The 18,783-nt window shown below is 45.4% G+C and overlaps 1 protein-coding gene across 2 annotated transcripts in view; it reads right to left on the bottom strand.

Annotated features, from left to right (window-relative positions):
• Nucleotides 1-3,208: 3,208 nt before the first annotated feature.
• Nucleotides 3,209-18,783, bottom strand: part of LOC129713467 (dual oxidase maturation factor 1-like) — an 80,857-nt gene continuing 65,282 nt past the window's right edge. For both annotated transcript variants that reach the window (XM_055662516.1, XM_055662515.1), the window contains exons 4-8: nt 13,806-13,940; nt 12,034-12,247; nt 10,290-10,504; nt 5,824-5,999; nt 3,209-4,516 (exon numbers count right to left, since the gene is read on the bottom strand). In XM_055662516.1, the coding sequence (XP_055518491.1) occupies nt 4,496-4,516; nt 5,824-5,999; nt 10,290-10,504; nt 12,034-12,247; nt 13,806-13,940 (761 nt within the window). In that variant the 3' untranslated portion in view covers nt 3,209-4,495. The remainder of the gene's footprint in view (nt 4,517-5,823; nt 6,000-10,289; nt 10,505-12,033; nt 12,248-13,805; nt 13,941-18,783) is intronic.

The raw sequence follows: 18,783 nt of genomic DNA on the forward strand, positions 1-18,783 counted from the left end.
ATCCAACTCACTATCCCGTACCTGCCTTCTCTCCATACCCTCTGATCCCTTTAGCCACAAGGGCCATATCTAACTCCCTCTTAAGTACAGCCAATGAACTGGCCTCAACTACCCTCTGTGGCAGAGAGTTCCAGAGATTCACCACTCTCTGTGTGAAAAAAGTTCTTCTCATCTCGGTTTTAAAAGATTTCCCCCTTATCCTTAAGCTGTGGCCCCTTGTCCTGGAGTTGAGTTAATCTGTGGAACTCATTGCTACAGAGGGCTGTGGAGGCCAAGTTAGTGGATATTTTTAAGGCAGGGATGGACAAATCCTTAATTAGAATGGGTGCCAAGGGTTATGGGGAGAAGGCAGGAAAATGGGATTACGAGACAGAGATCAGCCATGATTGAATGGCGGAGCGGACTCGATGGGCTGATTCTATTCCTATAACTTGTGAACTGGTGAAGAACAGGTCCTTTGCCCCACCAAGCACCCATATTTAGTGTCCCTGTGCCAACATGTTTTATTCTTCCCCCTATTCCCTTCAACTCCCTTCCCAGCTCCACCGCTCATCTACAAAAACAAGGGACAGTTTCACGGGCGACTGGAAGTTCAGACGGTGTAATGTCATGTCTTGTAATGTGAAAGCTGCTGTATTAATGTAGGTGGTTGGTGTTGTAATGTAGAATGGACACCAGTGTCGCTGGGTGAGCCAAGGGAATGAGCAATGTTAAAGTGTTGAACTGAAGTTTGTACGTTACGCCAGTTCAACTCCAAGCCTGAATCCACTCTCTATTTCAAAATTACGTCATCTTTGTTCACCCAGGAATTACGCAGGATACGACATCATCTTTCGTTCTTCCCCCCCCCCCCCCTCCCCCCCACTCTCCCACCCAGACACCCCTCTCTCCCCCACTTGCTAACGTTGTTTTGAACCCTCCCTAACCCACTCTAATCTCCCCTAACACTCTCTCCCCCCCTTTCCCCCATCTCTCTCTCCCCCCCATCTCTCTCCCCCCATCTCTCTCTTGCCCCATCTATCCTCCTCCCTCTCTCTCTCTCCCCCCCTCCCTCTTTCTCTCTCTCTCCCCCTCTCTCTCTCTCTCTCTCTCCTCCTTTTTTCCCTCCCCCTTTCTCCCCCCCTCTCTCTCCCCTCTCTCCCCTCTGTCCCTCCCTCCCCCTCCCCCTGCCTCCCCCCACCCCCCTCTCTCTCTTTCTGTCTGTCTGTCTCTCCCCCCCTCCCGCCCTCTCTCTACACCCTTATTTATCCCCCTCTCCCCCCCCCTCTATCCCCCCTCTCTCTCTCTCCCCCTCCCTCTCTCCCTATCTCTCCCTCCCTTCTCTCCCTCTCCCCCCTTCTCTCTCTCCCCCCCTCTCTCCCTCCCTCCCTCCACCCCTTCCCCCTCTATCATTCTCTCCCTCCTCCCTCTCTTCCCCCCATCTCTCCCCCCCATTCTCTCTCGCTTCATCTCTCTTCCTCTCTCCCCTCCCTCCCCCGCTCTCTTCCTCTCTCTCCCCCCTCTCTCCCTTTCTCTCCCCCCTCCTCTCTCTCCCCCCTCTCCCTCACTCCCTCCATCCCTTTCCCCCTCTCCCCCCCCCTCTATCATTCTCTCTCCCTCCCCTCTTTTCCCCCATCTCTCCCCCCATTTCTCTCGCTTCATCTCTCTTCCTCTCTCTCTCTCTCCCCCTTTCTCTTTCCCTCTCTCCCCCTCCCCCTCTCCCTGTGTTATTAATGCCAAACAAATATATTTATGCACAGGTTAGGATAACAATATCTGACATCTTCCATGCAGAGTCTAAACTTCACTATTCTGCTACAGATTAGAATTTCATATTAGAGGCAAATTCTCTGTAAAACGACCCACTCCCCAAGATTTATTCCAGCTCTTGCATGAAGTCTAAGTCTTGCCCTTAAAATGTCTGTTTTTTGTACAAACCTCTTCATCTCTTTGTGCCATCTCCTTGCCTCCTTTCCTGAGCTGTGCTTTCTCCTGTTCGCCCGAGCAATTCACGGGCCAGACCGTGAGTGTGATCCCGTCTCCCCCCCTCTCCACCCCCCCCCCCCCCAATGAAAGCGCGAGTAGTGGACAGGGGTGACTTTGACCCCACCTCTTCCCTGGAGCTACTTGATCAGCGATCAATTCACTGCAGTTTAGTTTATTGTCACATGTGCCAAGGTACAGTGTTGCAGCCTTTGTTGCGACCTACCCAGTCAGCAGAAAGCCAACACACAATAACAATAGACCCTATTTACAGCGTGTAGATGCATGATAAGGGAATAATAACAATTTAATGCAAGGCAAAGCCCGACCAAGGATAGTCGGAGGGTCACCAAAGAGGTGGACAGAAGCTGAGCTCAGTGCTAAACTGCTATCTACCTCTTTGGCCAATAGGCAGAACCATTCATGTTCGCCACTCATCCCAATCCAAATCAGTCTCGAGCCAAAACGTCACCCATGGATGCTGCCTCACCCGCTGAGTTTCTCCAGCTTTTTGTCTATCCCAATCAAAAGATCAGGATGATTGGAGGTTAGAGGGGGAGGGGGGGTGGGGGAGGGGGGGGGGGGGGGGGAAGTGTCCGTGGGAATGTGGCATTTCAATGGTTCAATGGAACTTTGGCCCAGTTAGAGTGAAATTCCTTTCGCTACCAAACAATTCAGTAAATTACAAAACTCCTCTTAAGGACACTCCATTCTTGTTGTATGAATGTGTCAATTGTCTCTTAGTACTACTATGAAAGTTTGTGTCTGTAGCAGTTTATACCTCTGTTTCCCCCCCCCCCCCCCCCATACCCCCCCCCCCCCCCCCCCCCCCCCCCTTTCCACACCCCAACCCAACCCACCCTCTGTGTTCGAAACACCTCAGTTGCTGAACAACCTACTTTCTCAATAAAGGATTCAAAGCCATTGACTTGTATATGTGTGCGTTACTTTCTGCTGCTGAACCAGGGCTGGTGTAAACCAAAGTTAACGAGCTATCACACTGTTTCAGTAAACCACATCCCTCCCTCTCTCTCTCTCTCTCTCTCCTTTTTCCGTTCCATTCTATTTCTCTTTTCCTCCCCCTGTCTTTTGCTAATCCTTTTTTTTTAAACTCTCTGTCTCCCCATCTTTCCCGACCAGCATCTGCCATCTGCTTCCGTCCACAGATTCGATTATTCGGCTCCCGAATGCATTCACCTCACTGTGAAGATAGCTCATTACGCAAAGCATTTCTACATTCAACGTCTCATTGGAAATATAGTAATGGCATTTTATTTATTTTTGAAACAAATATAAAATTTTATAAAAGTACACATTCTCCCAACATCGGTACGTAAAGATTTGCAAAGAAGGGTCTCGGCCCGAAACATCGTCAATTCCTTCTCTCCATAGATGCTGCCTCACCCGCTGGGTTACTCCAGTATTCTGTGCCTACCCCAAATTGCCATGATGGTGGTTTTCTAATTGTCCTCCGATTCCTACAAAGTTGGGATACTTTCTCTGCCATGTTGATGTTGCCAGGGCTAGAGGGTCTGAGCTACAGGGCTACCAGTTGAGTAGGCTGGGACTCTATTCCTAGGAGCGCAGGAGGTTGATCTTATAGAGAGGTGCGTAAAATCATGAGAGGAATAGATCGGGCAGATGCACAGAGTCTCTTGCCCAGAGTAGGCGAATCGAGGAGCTGAGGACATGGGTTCAAGGTGAAGGGGAAAAGATTTAATAGGAATCTGAGTGGTCACATTTTCACACAAAGGGCGGTGGTGGGTGAAGGGAACAAATTAGTGAATGAATATACGTTTATTGGCCAAGTATGTACACATACAAGGAATTTGCCTTGGTGCTCCACTCACAAGTAACAACACGACATACAGTAACAATTAAGACTAAAACATTAAAACATTAAGAATAAAACATTATAGTTTAAACATGTGAATGAAATAAAATATCAGAGCAAAAGGTGGCTACAGATTTTTGGTTATTGAGTGGAGCTACTGCCCGTGTAAAATAATGTTTGTTATGTCTGGCTGAGGCGGCTTTGACAATAAGCTGCCAGAGGAGGTAGTTGAAGCAGGGACGGTCCCAACAGTTAAGAAGCAGTTATACATGTACATGAGTGGACAGGTTTGGAGGGATATACGGGCAGGTGGGACTAGTGTAGTTGAGACATGTTGGCAAGTTGGGCCGAAGGGCCTGTTTCCATGCTGTATCACTCTATGACTCCCTTTAACTTTCCCGATGTGATATTTAACTCGTGACTTTGAAGTAACATACATTTATTCTTCAATTGATGTTGGTTCAACATGCGCCTGTCATGAATTGGAATCCTACCGAACAGATCATTCACCTCTCAGAGGTGTTTGTTAAATGTTACAGCGAAAGAGAAACAAGGTTAGAACTATTAGCGTTTCTCCCCTTCCATCTAACATCTGAAATTTAAGAGTGTTTGCACAGATGTGGATTAAAGGTCCAAATACTACGAGAAGTAGGCATCGAGAACATGCAGATACATGGCCTGGAATCCTTTTTCTGCAGATCACACCACATTTCCCAGGGTCTGGAAATAAAGAACACAAACATTTCGGTAAGGTATGGTTTACGGGATTGTATTGAAAAAAGTTTCAATGTTATGTTTCTTGGAGTTGTCAAAGTGTTAAACTGTCCACCTGATTAAATTTTATCTCTGTATTTTTCATTGTCACCTTCTCTGAGCTAACAATGATCTATTCCACATATATACACACACATGCTCATAGATAATATATGTACACACACATATTTATATATATATATATACGTAGATAATGTGTGTGCACATATATGTGTATGTATATATATATATATACACACACAGGCAGTATATAGATATATGTATATATATATTATATATATGTACACACACATATATATGTGTACACACATACACACACAGACAGTATATAGATATATGTATATATATATTATATATATATATGTACACACACACATATATGTGTACACACATACACACACAGACAGTATATAGATATATGTATATATATGTACACACACACATATATATGTGTACACACATACACACACAGACAGTATATAGATATATGTATATATATATTATATATATATATGTACACACACACATACACACACAGACAGTATATAGATATGTGTATATATATATTATATATATATATGTACACACACATGTATATGTGTACACACATACACACACACACAGTATATAGATATATATATATATATATATTATATATATATATGTACACACACACATATATGTGTACACACATACACACACAGACAGTATATAGATATATGTATATATATATTATATATATATGTACACACACATATATATGTGTACACACATACACACACATACAGTATATAGATATATATATATATATATTATATATATATGTACACACATACACATATATATAGATATGTGTACACACATACACATATATATGTATACACACACACATACAGTATATAGATATATGCATATATATATTTGTATACACCCACATACATGTACACATAAAAACAAACAAACAATAATAGTGCAATAATGACAACAATAGTCGATGTAGTTCAGAGCTTATTTGAGGTTGTAATGTTTAATGGCCAAATGGCTGGGGTGGGAGATTGCAACCTTCATGTGGTCCGCCCTGTTTCGACGAATGCAATCACCGTGGCGTGCACATTCAAATAGAACAAGTTGTCCTGCAACTTTAGGCTGTGCACGCCATCTGCAAGAAGCAGAAGCCTAATGGCTGTAGTGAAGAACCTGGACAGTACAGTTTCCAGGCTCCTGTACCTTCTTCCCAATGGCAAAGCACTCACATTCATTGGCACATCAGTAGGTTTTTCATTCTCCCGGTAGTGGACATTGTAATAATCTTCGATATCCGTGTCTTCATCATTGGTGTTGTCGGTTAAGACCAAGACTTTGCTCAGAATTTGTGGAGCCCAGACGCTCAGTGCCATAATGGTGATCCCGATAATTAATGACAGCAAAGCTGCAACAACAAGGAGGGGAGGAGAGAGAGTTAAAATCATTTTTCCTTCTGAAATCTTGGAACTTTTGCACAAATTAAATGATTCACAAAACATTGAACAATTCTGTCTCTCTCTCTGTCCTGCAGAAAATCAGGTGAGTGGTACAGTCCGATTCGGGAAGGTAGACACAAAAAAGCTGGAGAAACTCAGCGGGTGCAGCAGCATCTATGGAGCGAAGGAAATAGGCAACGTTTCGGGCCGAAACCCTTCTTCAGACTCTGGAGTCCGATTCTTGTCTTTGTTACCAATGGTTAACTCCCATCAACACCCTACTCTTGATAGGTTGGCCATCGAGTGGGCTCAGAGGTCAGAAGAATCTGCAGATGCTGGTTTACTCCGAAGATAGACACAAAATGCCGGAGTAACTCAGCGGGACAGGCAGCATCTCTGGAGAGAAGGAACGGGTGATGTTTTGGGTCGGGTCTGAAGAAGGGTCTCAACCCGAAAAGTCACCCATTCCTCTCCAGAAATGCTGCCTGCCACGCTGAGTTACTCCAGCATTTTGTGTCTATTGGCGGAGTAGACTTGATGGGCCGAATGGCCTAATTCTAATTCTGTTCCCTGAACATGAACTGATGAACAATGGGCACCAATTGGCTGAGTGGGTTGGACAGGCTAGATGCAGGAAGATTGTTCCCGATGTTGGGGAAGTCCAGAACTAGGGGTCACACAGTTTAAGGATAAGGGGGAAATCTTTTAGGACCGAGATGAGGAAAACATTTTTCACACAGAGAGTGGTGGATCTCTGGAATTCTCTGCCACAGAAGGTAGTTGAGGCCACAGTTCACTGGCTATATTTAAGAGGGAGTTAGATGTGGCCCTTGTGGCTAAAGGGATCAGGGGGGTATGGAGAGAAGGCAGGGATGGGATACCGAGTTGGATGATCAGCCATGATCATATTGAATGACGGTGCAGGCTCGAGGGGCCGAATGGCCTCTACTCCTGCACCTATTTTCTATGCTTCTATGTTTCTCGAGGCAAAGGTTGGACTTTGTTGTTGACGAGAGCAGAGAACACATCAAATGAAAGGGAGACGCTACAAGATACTGTTTCATTACGATCTTCGGAGTATTTCCGTTTGCCTCGGGGAGCGGGTGAAGAATGTACAAGACATCATACGTCACCTCAACTTGCCCTACCCTCTGTCAAACCGGCTTTGAGAAGTAATTTGTGACTCGTTCTCCCCAGAGGGTTCCCCTGGAGCAAGGTTGTATACACTGTGTCGTGCAATACAACTCCAATGAATTCCACAGCTGCGGATATTCAGGCAAGCTGAACTTGCATCTCACATTTCCAGTTTGCAGTGATTTGGCACTTCTTGTTATTGAAGGCATCAAGTGTCTCCAAAACACACTTTCCCCAGACTTATCTTTTATCATTCAGTAATCCAAGGCTGCACGGTGGCGCAGCGGTAGAGTTGCTGCCTTACAGCGCCAGAGACCTGGATTCAATCCTGGCTACAGACAATAGACAACAGGTGCAGGAGTAGGCCATTCGGCCCTTCGAGCCAGCACCGCCATTCAATGTGATCATGGCTGATCATCCCCAATCAGTACCCCGTTCCTGCCTTCTCCCCATATCCCCCGACTCCGCTATTTTCAAGAGCCCTATCTAGCTCTCTCATGAAAGTATCCACAAAACCGGCCTCCACCGCTCTCTGAGGCAGAGAATTCCACAGACTCACCACTCCCTGTGAGAAAAAGTGTTTCCTCGTCTCCGTTCTAAATGGCTTACCCCTTATTCTTAAACTGTGTGTGTGTGGCCCCTGGTTCTGGACCCCCCCAACATTGGGAACATGTTTCCTGCCTCTAGCGCGTCCAAGCCCTTAACAATCTTATATGTTTCAATGAGATGCCCTCTCATCCTTCTAAACTCCAGAGTGTACAAGCCCAGCTGCTCCATTCTCTCAGCGTATGACAGTCCCGCCATCCCGGGAATTAACCTTGTAAACCTACGCTGCAGGTGCTGTCTGTACGGAGTTTGTACGTTCTGCGTTCTCCGGTTTCCTCCCACAATCCAAAGACGTACAGGTTTGTCGGCTATTTGACTTGGTATATTAGTAACTTGTGTACAGTGTGTGTAGGATAGTGTTAGTGTGTGGGAATTGCTGGTCGGTACAGACTCAATGGGCCGAAGGGCCTGTTTCCGTGATGTATCTCTGAGCGAAATTAAAGTAATCTTCACCCAATCTCTCCCAACTGGTTCCGCCATTCATGTCGATGTCAGCCGCACCCAAAGGTCAGCTGTTAGTCAAGTAACAAAATTACACCCTGCCCTTATATTGCCAACCAGGTTAACTGCACTGCTAAAGAAGACACAATGTGCTGGAGTAACTCAGCGGGTCAGGGGGATCTCTAGAGAAACATAGAAACATAGACAATAGGTGCAGGAGTAGGCCATTCGGCCCTTCGAGCCTGCACCGCCATTCAATATGATCATGGCTGATCATCCAACTCAGTATCCTGTACCTGCCTTCTCTCCATACCCCCTGATCCTTTTAGCCACATCTAACTCCCTCTTAAATATAGCCAATGAACTGTGGCCTCAACTACCTTCTGTGGCAGAGAATTCCACAGATTCACCACTCTCTGTGTAAAAAATGATTTTCTCATCTCGTTCCTAAAAGACTTCCCTCTTATCCTTAAACTGTGACCCCTAGTTCTGGACTTCCCCAACATCGGGAATAATCTTCCTGCATCTAGCCTGTCCAAACCCTTCAGAATTTTGTAAGTTTCTATAAGATCCCCCCTCAATCTTCGAAATTCTAGCGAGTACAAGCCGAGTCTATCCAGTCTTTCTTCATATGAAAGTCCTGCCATCCCAGGAATCAGTCTGGTGAACCTTCTCTGCACTCCCTCTATGGCAAGAATGTCTTTCCTCAGATTAGGAGACCAAAACTGTATGCAATACTCCAGGTGTGGTCTCACCAAGACCCTGTACAACTGCAGTAGAACCTCCCTGCTCTTAGTGTGTGGGAAGGAACTGCAGATGCTGGTTTACACCAGTTAGCTTTCATTGCAAAAGGATTTGAGTATAGGAGCAGGGAGGTTCTACTGCAGTTGTACAGGGTCTTGGTGAGACCACACCTGGAGTATTGCGTACAGTTTTGGTCTCCAAATCTGAGGAAGGACACTATTGCCATAGAGGGAGTGCAGAGACGGTTCGCCAGACTGATTCCTGGATGTCAGGACTGTCTTATGAAGAAAGACTGGATAGACTTGGTTTATACTCTCTAGAATTTAGAAGATTGAGAGGGGATCTTATAGAAACTTACAAAATTCTTAAGGGGTTGGACAGGCTAGATGCAGGAAGATTGTTCCCGATGTTGGGGAAGTCCAGGACAAGGGGTCACAGCTTAAGGATAAGGGGGAAATCCTTTAAAACCGAGATGAGAAGAACTTTTTTCACACAGAGAGTGGTGAATCTCTGGAACTCTCTGCCACAGAGGGTAGTTGAGGCCAGTTCATTGGCTATATTTAAGAGGGAGTTAGATGTGGCCCTTGTGGCTAAGGGGATCAGGGGGTATGGAGAGAAGGCAGGTACGGGATACTGAGTTGGATGATCAGCCATGATCATATTGAATGGCGGTGCAGGCTCGAAGGGCCGAATGGCCTACTCCTGCACCTAATTTCTATGTTTCTATGTTTACACTGAAGACAGACACAAAATGCTGGCGCTAACTTGGGCTTGGGAATGGATTCCAGAGCATGGGGTCTAGGCAGATGAAGGTGAAGCTGCGAAAGGCAGTGGGATTAATGTCAGTGATGCATGAGAACCTTTGGAGATGTGAGAGGAATTGAAAGTAGAGAGAATTTAATTACCAGATGTCCCAAGTGGAACAATTAAACTCTTATGGCCCTGTCCCACTTACGTGATTTTTTTCGTCGACTGCCGGCACCCGTCAAAGTCGCGGCAGGTCTCCGAAAATGTTCAACATGTTGAAAATCCAACGGCGACCAGAACAAGGTACGACTCTTTGGGCGACTACTCATGACCGTACGGGCTTCACCCCGCGGCGTGTCGCCTGTATGGTCGTGAGTCGTCTCCTCAGTCGCCCAGAGAGTCGTAGCGTCTTTCTGGTCCCCGCTGAATTTTCAACATGTTGGAAATTTTCGGTGACCTATGACGGGTGCCGGCATTTTCCGAAAAAGTTGCGTAAGTGGGACAGCCCCGTTACTTGCAGCGGCACAACAGAACATGCAAACATAGCACTCTGTGAACAATATCATCAACGAGTATAAAAGGTTTACCTGTTGCCAATGTTAGCCAAAAGGATGGACCTAGGGAACTGCGCAACGTCACATCGTTAAACTGGATCGCACAGAGTTCTGTCTTCCTTGTTGTGCCGAAGGAGATGAGTGAAAATATCATGAACGCACCGGTTACCAATATCATGTAGGCTCCGGATAGAGGGACTTTGAGCCAGAGAAGGATGTTGGCGAGCATCCAGGCAGCAAGGGCAACCCTAGTGAGCAGCAAAATGGAACATAGTCACTTCCTTAGTCTCTAAACTTCAGAAAACGCCCGCACCTATTTACTTTGCACAACTTCAAACAAGACGGTTAGATTTTTTTTTTTTTTTTTTTTTTTTAATCAAAAAATGTATTCAGTTATTAAAAAATAATATTTACACTACAATAAAACAAGCCAGAACCCACCACCATAAATACAATACAAACATGTATCCATAATAAACTATTATACAACTATGATACAATCCTTATTGAGGATACATTCAACACCCTGCGGAGCCCAGCGGTCCCGGAACTCCCTCAGGGTGCCCACAGACAGGGCGTATTCCTTTTCTAATCCCACCCGGGCACGGACGTAACCCCGGAAAAGGGGCAGGCAGCTGGCCCGGGTAGAGCCCTCCGCCGTCTGGCGCCGTGACTAGCGGATGGCCAGCTTGGCCAGGCCCAGGAGCAACCCAACCAGGACATCTTCAGCCCTACCCTCTCCCCTATGCACAGGGTGTCCAAAGATGAGGATGGTGGGTGAAAAATGCAGCCAGCAGGCAAGGAGCAGCCCCTTCAAGACGGTTAGACTGTAAGGCTTGGTTACGTAGTTCCCTCACATATCTAATCAAGGGTTTTAAAGTGTAGGTTGGGAACAAGAATTCGCAAACATTCTTCAGGCACAAATCTGCAACTCATCCCACTGCCTCCCAAATCCTGCACCAACACTGACTTCCCCCTCCCATAATGTTCGAAACTCCCCTCCCTCATTGAAACCGGCCGAACAGTGAGAGGCTTGAATAGAGTGGACGTGGAGAGGATATTTCCACTAGTGGGAGAGTCTGGGACTAGAGGGCACATCCTCAGAATTAAAGGACGTACCTTTAGGAAGGATTTGAGAAGCAATTTCTTTAGTCAGGGGGTGGTGAATCTGTGGAATTCTTTGCCACAGAAGGCTGTGGAGGACAAGTCAATGGATGTTTTTAAAGCAGAGATAGATAGATGTTTTTCACACAGAGAGTGGTGAATCTCTGGAACTCTCTGCCACAGAGGGTAGCTGAGGCCAGTTCATTGGCTATATTTAAGAGGGAGTTAGATGTGGCCCTTGTAGCTAAGGGGATCAGGGGGTATGGAGAGAAGGCAGGTACGGGATACTGAGTTGGATGATCAGCCATGATCATATTGAATGGTGGTGCAGGCTCGAAGGGCCGAATGGCCTCTACTCCTGCACCTAATTTCTATGTTTCTATGTTTCTATGTGTTATTGGTATGGGTGTCGGGGGTTATGAGGAGAAGGCAGGAGAATGAGGTTAGATAGATTAAATGGCGGAATAGACTTGATGGGCCGAATGGCCGCAATCTGCTCCTATCACATGACCTTACGAATGGTGTAAATGGTGTGGGAGTGTGAAATCTTGTTCCTCAGCTGGAGAATTTAAGTTCAATTCATTATATAGAAACTGGAATCCCATCATGACATCGAGCTGTTCCCCTCCCCTTCATCCTTAACTGTTTTGGTTCCTCTGTTTTTGCAACTTACCACATTGTGGCTGAGGCATAATGGCTGGAGACCTTGTACTGTGAAAAAACACCACATGGGCTGTTCGGAGTGAACTTTTCTGCGATGTACAGGATCGGATCGGGAAGGCCCCTCTCCAGCCCGTCACGATATGCATCAGCAAAGCTGTTCCCAGATGTCCACAAAAACTCTTCATTGTAGTTGATGGTTTCATTCTGCTGGATTTCAGGAACTCCTACAAGGAGATTAGTATCAGATGCTTCATAATTTATGAAACATAGAAACATAGACAGTAGATGCAGGAGGAGGCCATTCGGCCCTTCGAGCCAGCACCGCCATTCATTGAGATCATGGCTGATCGTCCCCTATCAATAACCCATGCCTGCCTTCTCCCCATATCTCTTGACTCCACTAGCCCCTAGAGCTTTATCTAGTTTCTCTTAAATCCATCCAGTGACTTGGCCTCCACTGCCCTCTGCGGCAGGGAATTCCACAAATTCACAACTCTCTGGGTGAAAATGTATTTTCTCACCTCAGTCTTAAATGGCCTCCCCTTTATTCTAAGACTGTGTGGCCCCTGGTTCTGGACTTGCCCAACATTGGGAACATTTTTCCTGCATCTAGCTTGTCCAGTCCTTTTATAATTTGATATGTTTCTATAAGATCCCACCTCATCCTTCTAAACTCCAGTGAATACAAGCCTAGTCTTTTCAATCTTTCCTCATAATGACAGTCCCGCCATCCCAGGGATCAATCTCGTGACCTCCCCTTTATTCTTTTTTTTTTTAAATCTTTTTGTTAGAGGCAGCAGGTACATATCATATTAAAAACATTTCATGTATATCATTCCTACATTACTAATATTATCAATTGACATTAACTCTGCTTATAGCATTTTTTTTTTTGACCTCCCCTTTATTCTAAGACTGTGTGGCCCCTGGTTCTGGTCTCGCCCAACATTGGGAGCATTTTTCCTGCATCTAGCTTGTCTAGTCCTTTTATAATTTTAGCTAGTTCTCTTGAGGTACTGTTTTGCAACTAATAGATGGCTCCACTCAGATCGAACGAAAGAGAGTGTAAGTTTGTCTACAGCATAGGTTATCACGGCAACTCTCCCTTTCATTTTATTTTTCGACCCGAAACGTCACCCATTCCTTCTCTCCAGAGATGCTGCCCATCCCGCTGAGTTACTCCAGCGTTTTGTGTCTATCTTTGGTTAGCGGTGCGTGTGTTCTTTCTGCTGAGTGAGTATTCAAACTCTTCCTTTGTAGTCCAGTTTCTATTTAATGAATCAAACTTAAATTCCCCACTTGTGGAGCAAGATCTCAACACTCCCATACCAGTAATGCCATAAGGTCATGGATGATTGGAGCAGTGATCATTCACTGGGTAAAGAACTTCCCCCCCCCACCCCCCCTCACTTTAAGTCTATGCTCCCTGGTCTTCCGAGAGATTCTCACCAGCCACCATAACTAAACCCATCAAAATTTTAAATACTTATTGTGAGATTTGCATTCCGGGACAAATATCACAGGAATAGCAGAGCCACCTGCGGAAGGCAAGTGGGAATGGGAAGGAACTGCAGATGTGGGTTTACATTGAAGATAGACACAATACGCTGGAGTAACTCAGCGGGACAGGCAGCATCTCTGGAGAGAAGGAATGGGTGACGTTTCGGGATGAGACCCTTCTTCGGACCGGTTCGGTATAATGGAAAAATGAGACCCTTCTTCAGAGTGAGAGTCAGGGGAGAGGAAGACACAGGAAGGATGAGGTATGAAATGGAGTCTTACCTTTGAGGGTGACGTTTACTCCTGAAAACCCGACATGAATCCCGACCTCAGCATTCACATTCACACTGCTGAATGATTTATATGTAGTGTTCACAGTGGCAGAGGCCCGTTCCCAGTTATTGCTGAAATTAACAGCTGCGGAGAGATGTATTGAACATGAAACCATACTTTAATATTCCCACCTTACTGCTTTTTTTCATTTTTGTTTTGTTTTTTGTGTGATTCTGGGAATAGTTTTATGCAAATAACCATATAACCATATAACAATTACAGCTCGGAAACAGGCCATCTCGGCCCTACAAGTCCGTGCCAAACAAATTTTTTTCCCCCTTAGTCCCACCTGCCTGCACTCATACCATAACCCTCCATTCCCTTCTCATCCATATGCCTATCCAATTTATTTTTAAATGATACCAATGAACCTGCCTCCACCACTTCCACTGGAAGCTCATTCCACACCGCTACCACTCTCTGAGTAAAGAAGTTCCCCCTCATATTGCCCCTAAACTTCTGTCCCTTAATTCTGTCCCGCAAATGTAATATAATTCGCCATAAGCAGAGCGAAAATAAAATATTACAAGGCATTTGAAGAATAATCTCATAATCATATTTGCTCAAACAAAAATACATATATATATATATATTTTTTTACTGCTTTGTAACCGACCATTATGACTCAATAGACCCAGACCGCAGGTGAGCAAGAGGAAGAGGACTCAACTTTATAGCCTTCCCTCATAGTGGGAAACGTTGATTGCGTTGTGGGGGGTGTTTATGTTAAATTCTATCGTGCTGTGTTTATCGTATTTGTGAGGCTGCATGGTCACTCAAATTTCACGGCACCAATCGGGCGTATGTGAAAATAAAAGTAACTCGAACTTGAAGTTGAATTGTCCCAAACCATCGCGAGATTTGGTCTAGATTTTCATCTATTTAATTTGTAACACCTTGTGATTCTGCTTGGGCTTGTTCTGTTACTGAGTGGGGATATACAAGATTACATTTTCCTTCCTGCCACGTTGATCCTAAGTGATTAACAGCATTCGCCCATTCAATCTTCCCATAAGTCTGGTCACGTCAAATCAAGTCCATTGCTTCATTCTTTCTGCAGTTGTACAGGGCCCTAGTGAGACCACACCTGGAGTATTGTGTGCAGTTTTGGTCCCCTAATTTGAGGAAGGACATTCTTGCTATTGAGGGAGTGCAGCGTAGGTTTACAAGGTTAATTTCCGGGATGGCGGGACTGTCATATGCTGAGAGAATGGAGCAGTTGGGCTTGTACACTCTGGAGTTTAGAAGGATGAGAGGGAATCTCATTGACACACATAAGATTGTTAAGGGTTTGGACACGCTAGAGGCAGGAAACATGTTCCCGATGTTGGGGGAGTCCAGAATCAGGGGCCACACAGTTTAAGAATAAGGGGTAAGCCATTTAGAACGGAGACGAGGAAACACTTTTTCTCACAGAGAGTGGTGAGTCTGTGGAATTCTCTGCTTCAGAGGGCGGTGGAGGCAGGTTCTCATGATGCTATCAAGAGAGAGCTAGATAGGGGCTCTTAAAAAGCGGAGTCAGGGGATATGGGGGGGAAGGCAGGAATGGGTTACTGATTGGGGATGATCAGCCATGATCACAGTGAATGGCGGTGCTGGCCTACTCCTGCATTTATTGTCTATTGTCGAAGATAGACACAGAAAGAGCTGGAGTAACTCACTGGGACAGGCTGAACCTCTGGAGAGAAGGAATGGCTTTGGGTCTTGACTCTTCTTCAGACTCAGGGAGAGAGGGAGACTAGAGATATGGAAGGGTAATGTGTGAAAATGTCAGATCAAAGCAGACAATGCTCAAGTAAATATCGAATGGTCATGTGTAGGAAGGGATTGTAGATGCTGGCTTAAACCAAAGATAGACACAAAAAGCTGGAGTAACTCAGCGGGTCAGACAGCTTCTCTGGAGAAAAGGAATAGGTGACACTCTTCTTCAGACGCTATGTTCATTGTTCATTGAACAATGTTCACTGTTGGCAGAGGGGAAGGTGACAACAAGGCATACAATCAGTGAAATTAATCAAGAGGACAGTGAAACTAGTCGCAAAACACACGTGGCGGCGGTAGTGAGTCTGGGATAAAACTGGGTGGCCAGGGTCGGTGAGCAGGAGGAATAAAAAATGGGGGGGAGGGGGCAGCGAGAGAGAGAAATTGCCCCTATCCCACTTAGGAAACCTGAACGGAAACCTCTGGAGACTTTGCGCCCCACCCAAGGTTTCCGTGCGGTTCCCGGAGGTTGCAGGTGGTTGCCGGAGGTTGCAGGTAGTGGAAGCAGGTAGGGAGACTGACAAAAACCTCCGGGAACCGCACGGAAACCTTGGGTGGGGGCGCAAAGTCTCCAGAGGTTTCCGTTCAGGTTTCCTAAGTGGGACAGGGGCATAACGGAACTCTCGTCGGAGAGAGGAAGAGAACTTCAAAGCAGGCACACCTTGAGGAGATTTCATATACACTAGGGCGGGAAGTGTGTACGCAATCAAAAAATGTATTGAGCAAAGTAAAAAAATTGATCTGTCTATTTACACCAAGGACTTCTCATGCTTGTAAGTTCAGAATTAAAAAAAAATGCTTCTTTAAAGTTTGCAATTTTGTTGTCAGTTCAGTCAACTTGGAGTTAATTTTCACAGTCGACTCAAGCTATCTGGGGCTCCTCCAGCTGAATGATCAATGGGCAAAGTTGCTGGCCCCTCACCTGGAAACCTGTGTCTCTCCATTTATTCATGAAGCCACAAGGGTCCACACTGTCTATGTGAGTACTGCTGTTTTCTCGTTAACTGTGGAGCATGAGTGTGCATCATTATTAAATTCTGAAGAGGGGCACTGGACCCAAAACGTCGCCTATTCCTTCTCTCCAGAGATGCTGCCCGTCCCGCTGAGTTACACCGGCATTTTTGTCTACCTTTGATTTTTCCCGCATCTGCAGTTCCTTCTTAATCATTATTAAACTGGTTATTTCCTCACATGTATATTTCTCCTACGACTGCAAATTTCCTTCCGTAAAGCACACTTTAAGATGTTACATTGGATGTTAAGTTAGATGTGGCCCTTGTGGCTAAAGGGATCAGGGGGTCTGGAGAGAAGGCAGGTACAGGATACTGAGTTGGATGATCAGCCATGATCATATTGAATGGCGGTGCAGGCTCGAAGGGCCGAGTGGCCTACTCTTGCACCTATTTTCTATGTTTCTAAAGGATTGAACTGAAGGAGTAAGACCTTGAAAGGCGGTAGGATCATTAGAAATTGCATGAATATCAAATTATTAATACAAGGGGTCACAGTTTAAGGATAAGGGGGAAATCTTTTAGGACCGAGATGAGGAAAACATTTTCCACACAGAGAGTGGTGAATCTGTGGAATTCTCTGCCACAGAAGGTAGTGAGGCCAGTTCATTGGCTATATTTAAGAGGGAGTTAGATGTGGCTAAAGGGATCAGGGGGTATGGAGAGAAGGCAGGTACAGGATACTGAGTTGGATGATCAGCCATGATCATATTGAATGGCGGTGCAGGCTCGAAGGGCCGAATGGCCTACACTCCTGCACCTATTTTCTATGTTATATATAATTATTCATTGTGTGTAGGAAGGAACTACAGATGTTGGTTTAAACCGTAGACACAAAGTGGTGGAGTAGGTGACGTTTTGGGTCAAGGGTCTCGACCCGAAACATCGCCTATTTCCTTCCCTCCATAGATGCTGCCTCACCCGCTGAGTTTCTCCAGCATTTTTGTCTACCTTCGATTTTTCCAGCATCTGCAGTTCTTTCTGAAACAAATGCTGGAGCAAATCAGCGGGAGGGACAGCATCTCTGGATAGAAGGAATGGGTGATGTTTCGAGTCGAGACCCTCCTTCTGAAGAGATGCTGCCTGCCCCGCTGAGTTACTCCAGCATTTTGTGACTAATGGTTCATTGCCCTGTTATTCGAGTTTTAGCTGATGCAGCATTATGTAAGTGTCCTGCTCTTCAGGCCAAAGTGGAACAAGCTGGCTCTACATGAAAGAGATTGTGAAACTAATTGTATGTTGTGGGAACTGAGTGTTGAGCAATTCAGACCATCACACTGTGCCCTTAGTTTCAACTTTGCAAATACTTCCTGTATCATCTCTATTAGTTTGCACATTAGTAAATGAATTGACGAAATGTATTTAGCATGCACAAGAGTCTAATCCTAATATCATCTATCATTCTTGATTGCAAAAATTACCAGGAATTCCTGGGTTTGACAAAAAGTAGGTAGGTTAAAAGAATGGAAGGTAGATAAAAAAACGCTGGAGAAACTCAGAGGGAGAGGCAGATGGAGTGAAGGAAATAGGCAACGTTCGGGTGGAGACCCTTCAGAACCCGAAACGTTGCCCATTTCCTTTGCTCCATAGATGCTACTACACCCGCTGAGTTTCTCCAGCATTTTTATCTACCTTCGATTTTCCAGCATCTTCCGTTCCTTCTTAAACATAGGTTAATAGAATGACTGTCGGATATCCCAAGGGGCGCAGAGGTGAATATCAAAATGTTACCACTGGCGGGAGAATTTTGAGTAGTGGGACTTTGCTGCAAGATTAAGGGGCCATCATTTCAAATTAGAATCTGTAGGAACCTTTTCTTCACAAAGATTTCAATGCATTGAAGTCTCTATATTAGTGGGTTATGGAGAAACTCAGCGGGTGAGGCAGCCAGCATCTAAGGAGCAAAGGAAATAGGCAACGTTTCGGGTCGAGACCTTTCTTCAAACTAGAGGAAGTAGATAAGTTTTTTATCAAGTTCAGAGATTTTAAGGAATGTGGGAAAAGGGATGAATCCTGGACCAGGCCAATTATGATCATATTGAACGGCAGAATGGAATTGAGAGATCTTGCTGCTATGTTCTTTGTTCCACATGTCTCGATGTTCTCATGATCTCAGGGTGGCTCATTGGCAAAAGGCCGGCACTGTGGCACGGTTG

Source organism: Leucoraja erinacea, chromosome 36 (genome assembly GCF_028641065.1).
Source record: "Leucoraja erinacea ecotype New England chromosome 36, Leri_hhj_1, whole genome shotgun sequence".
NCBI classification, from domain to species: Eukaryota; Metazoa; Chordata; class Chondrichthyes; order Rajiformes; family Rajidae; genus Leucoraja; species Leucoraja erinaceus.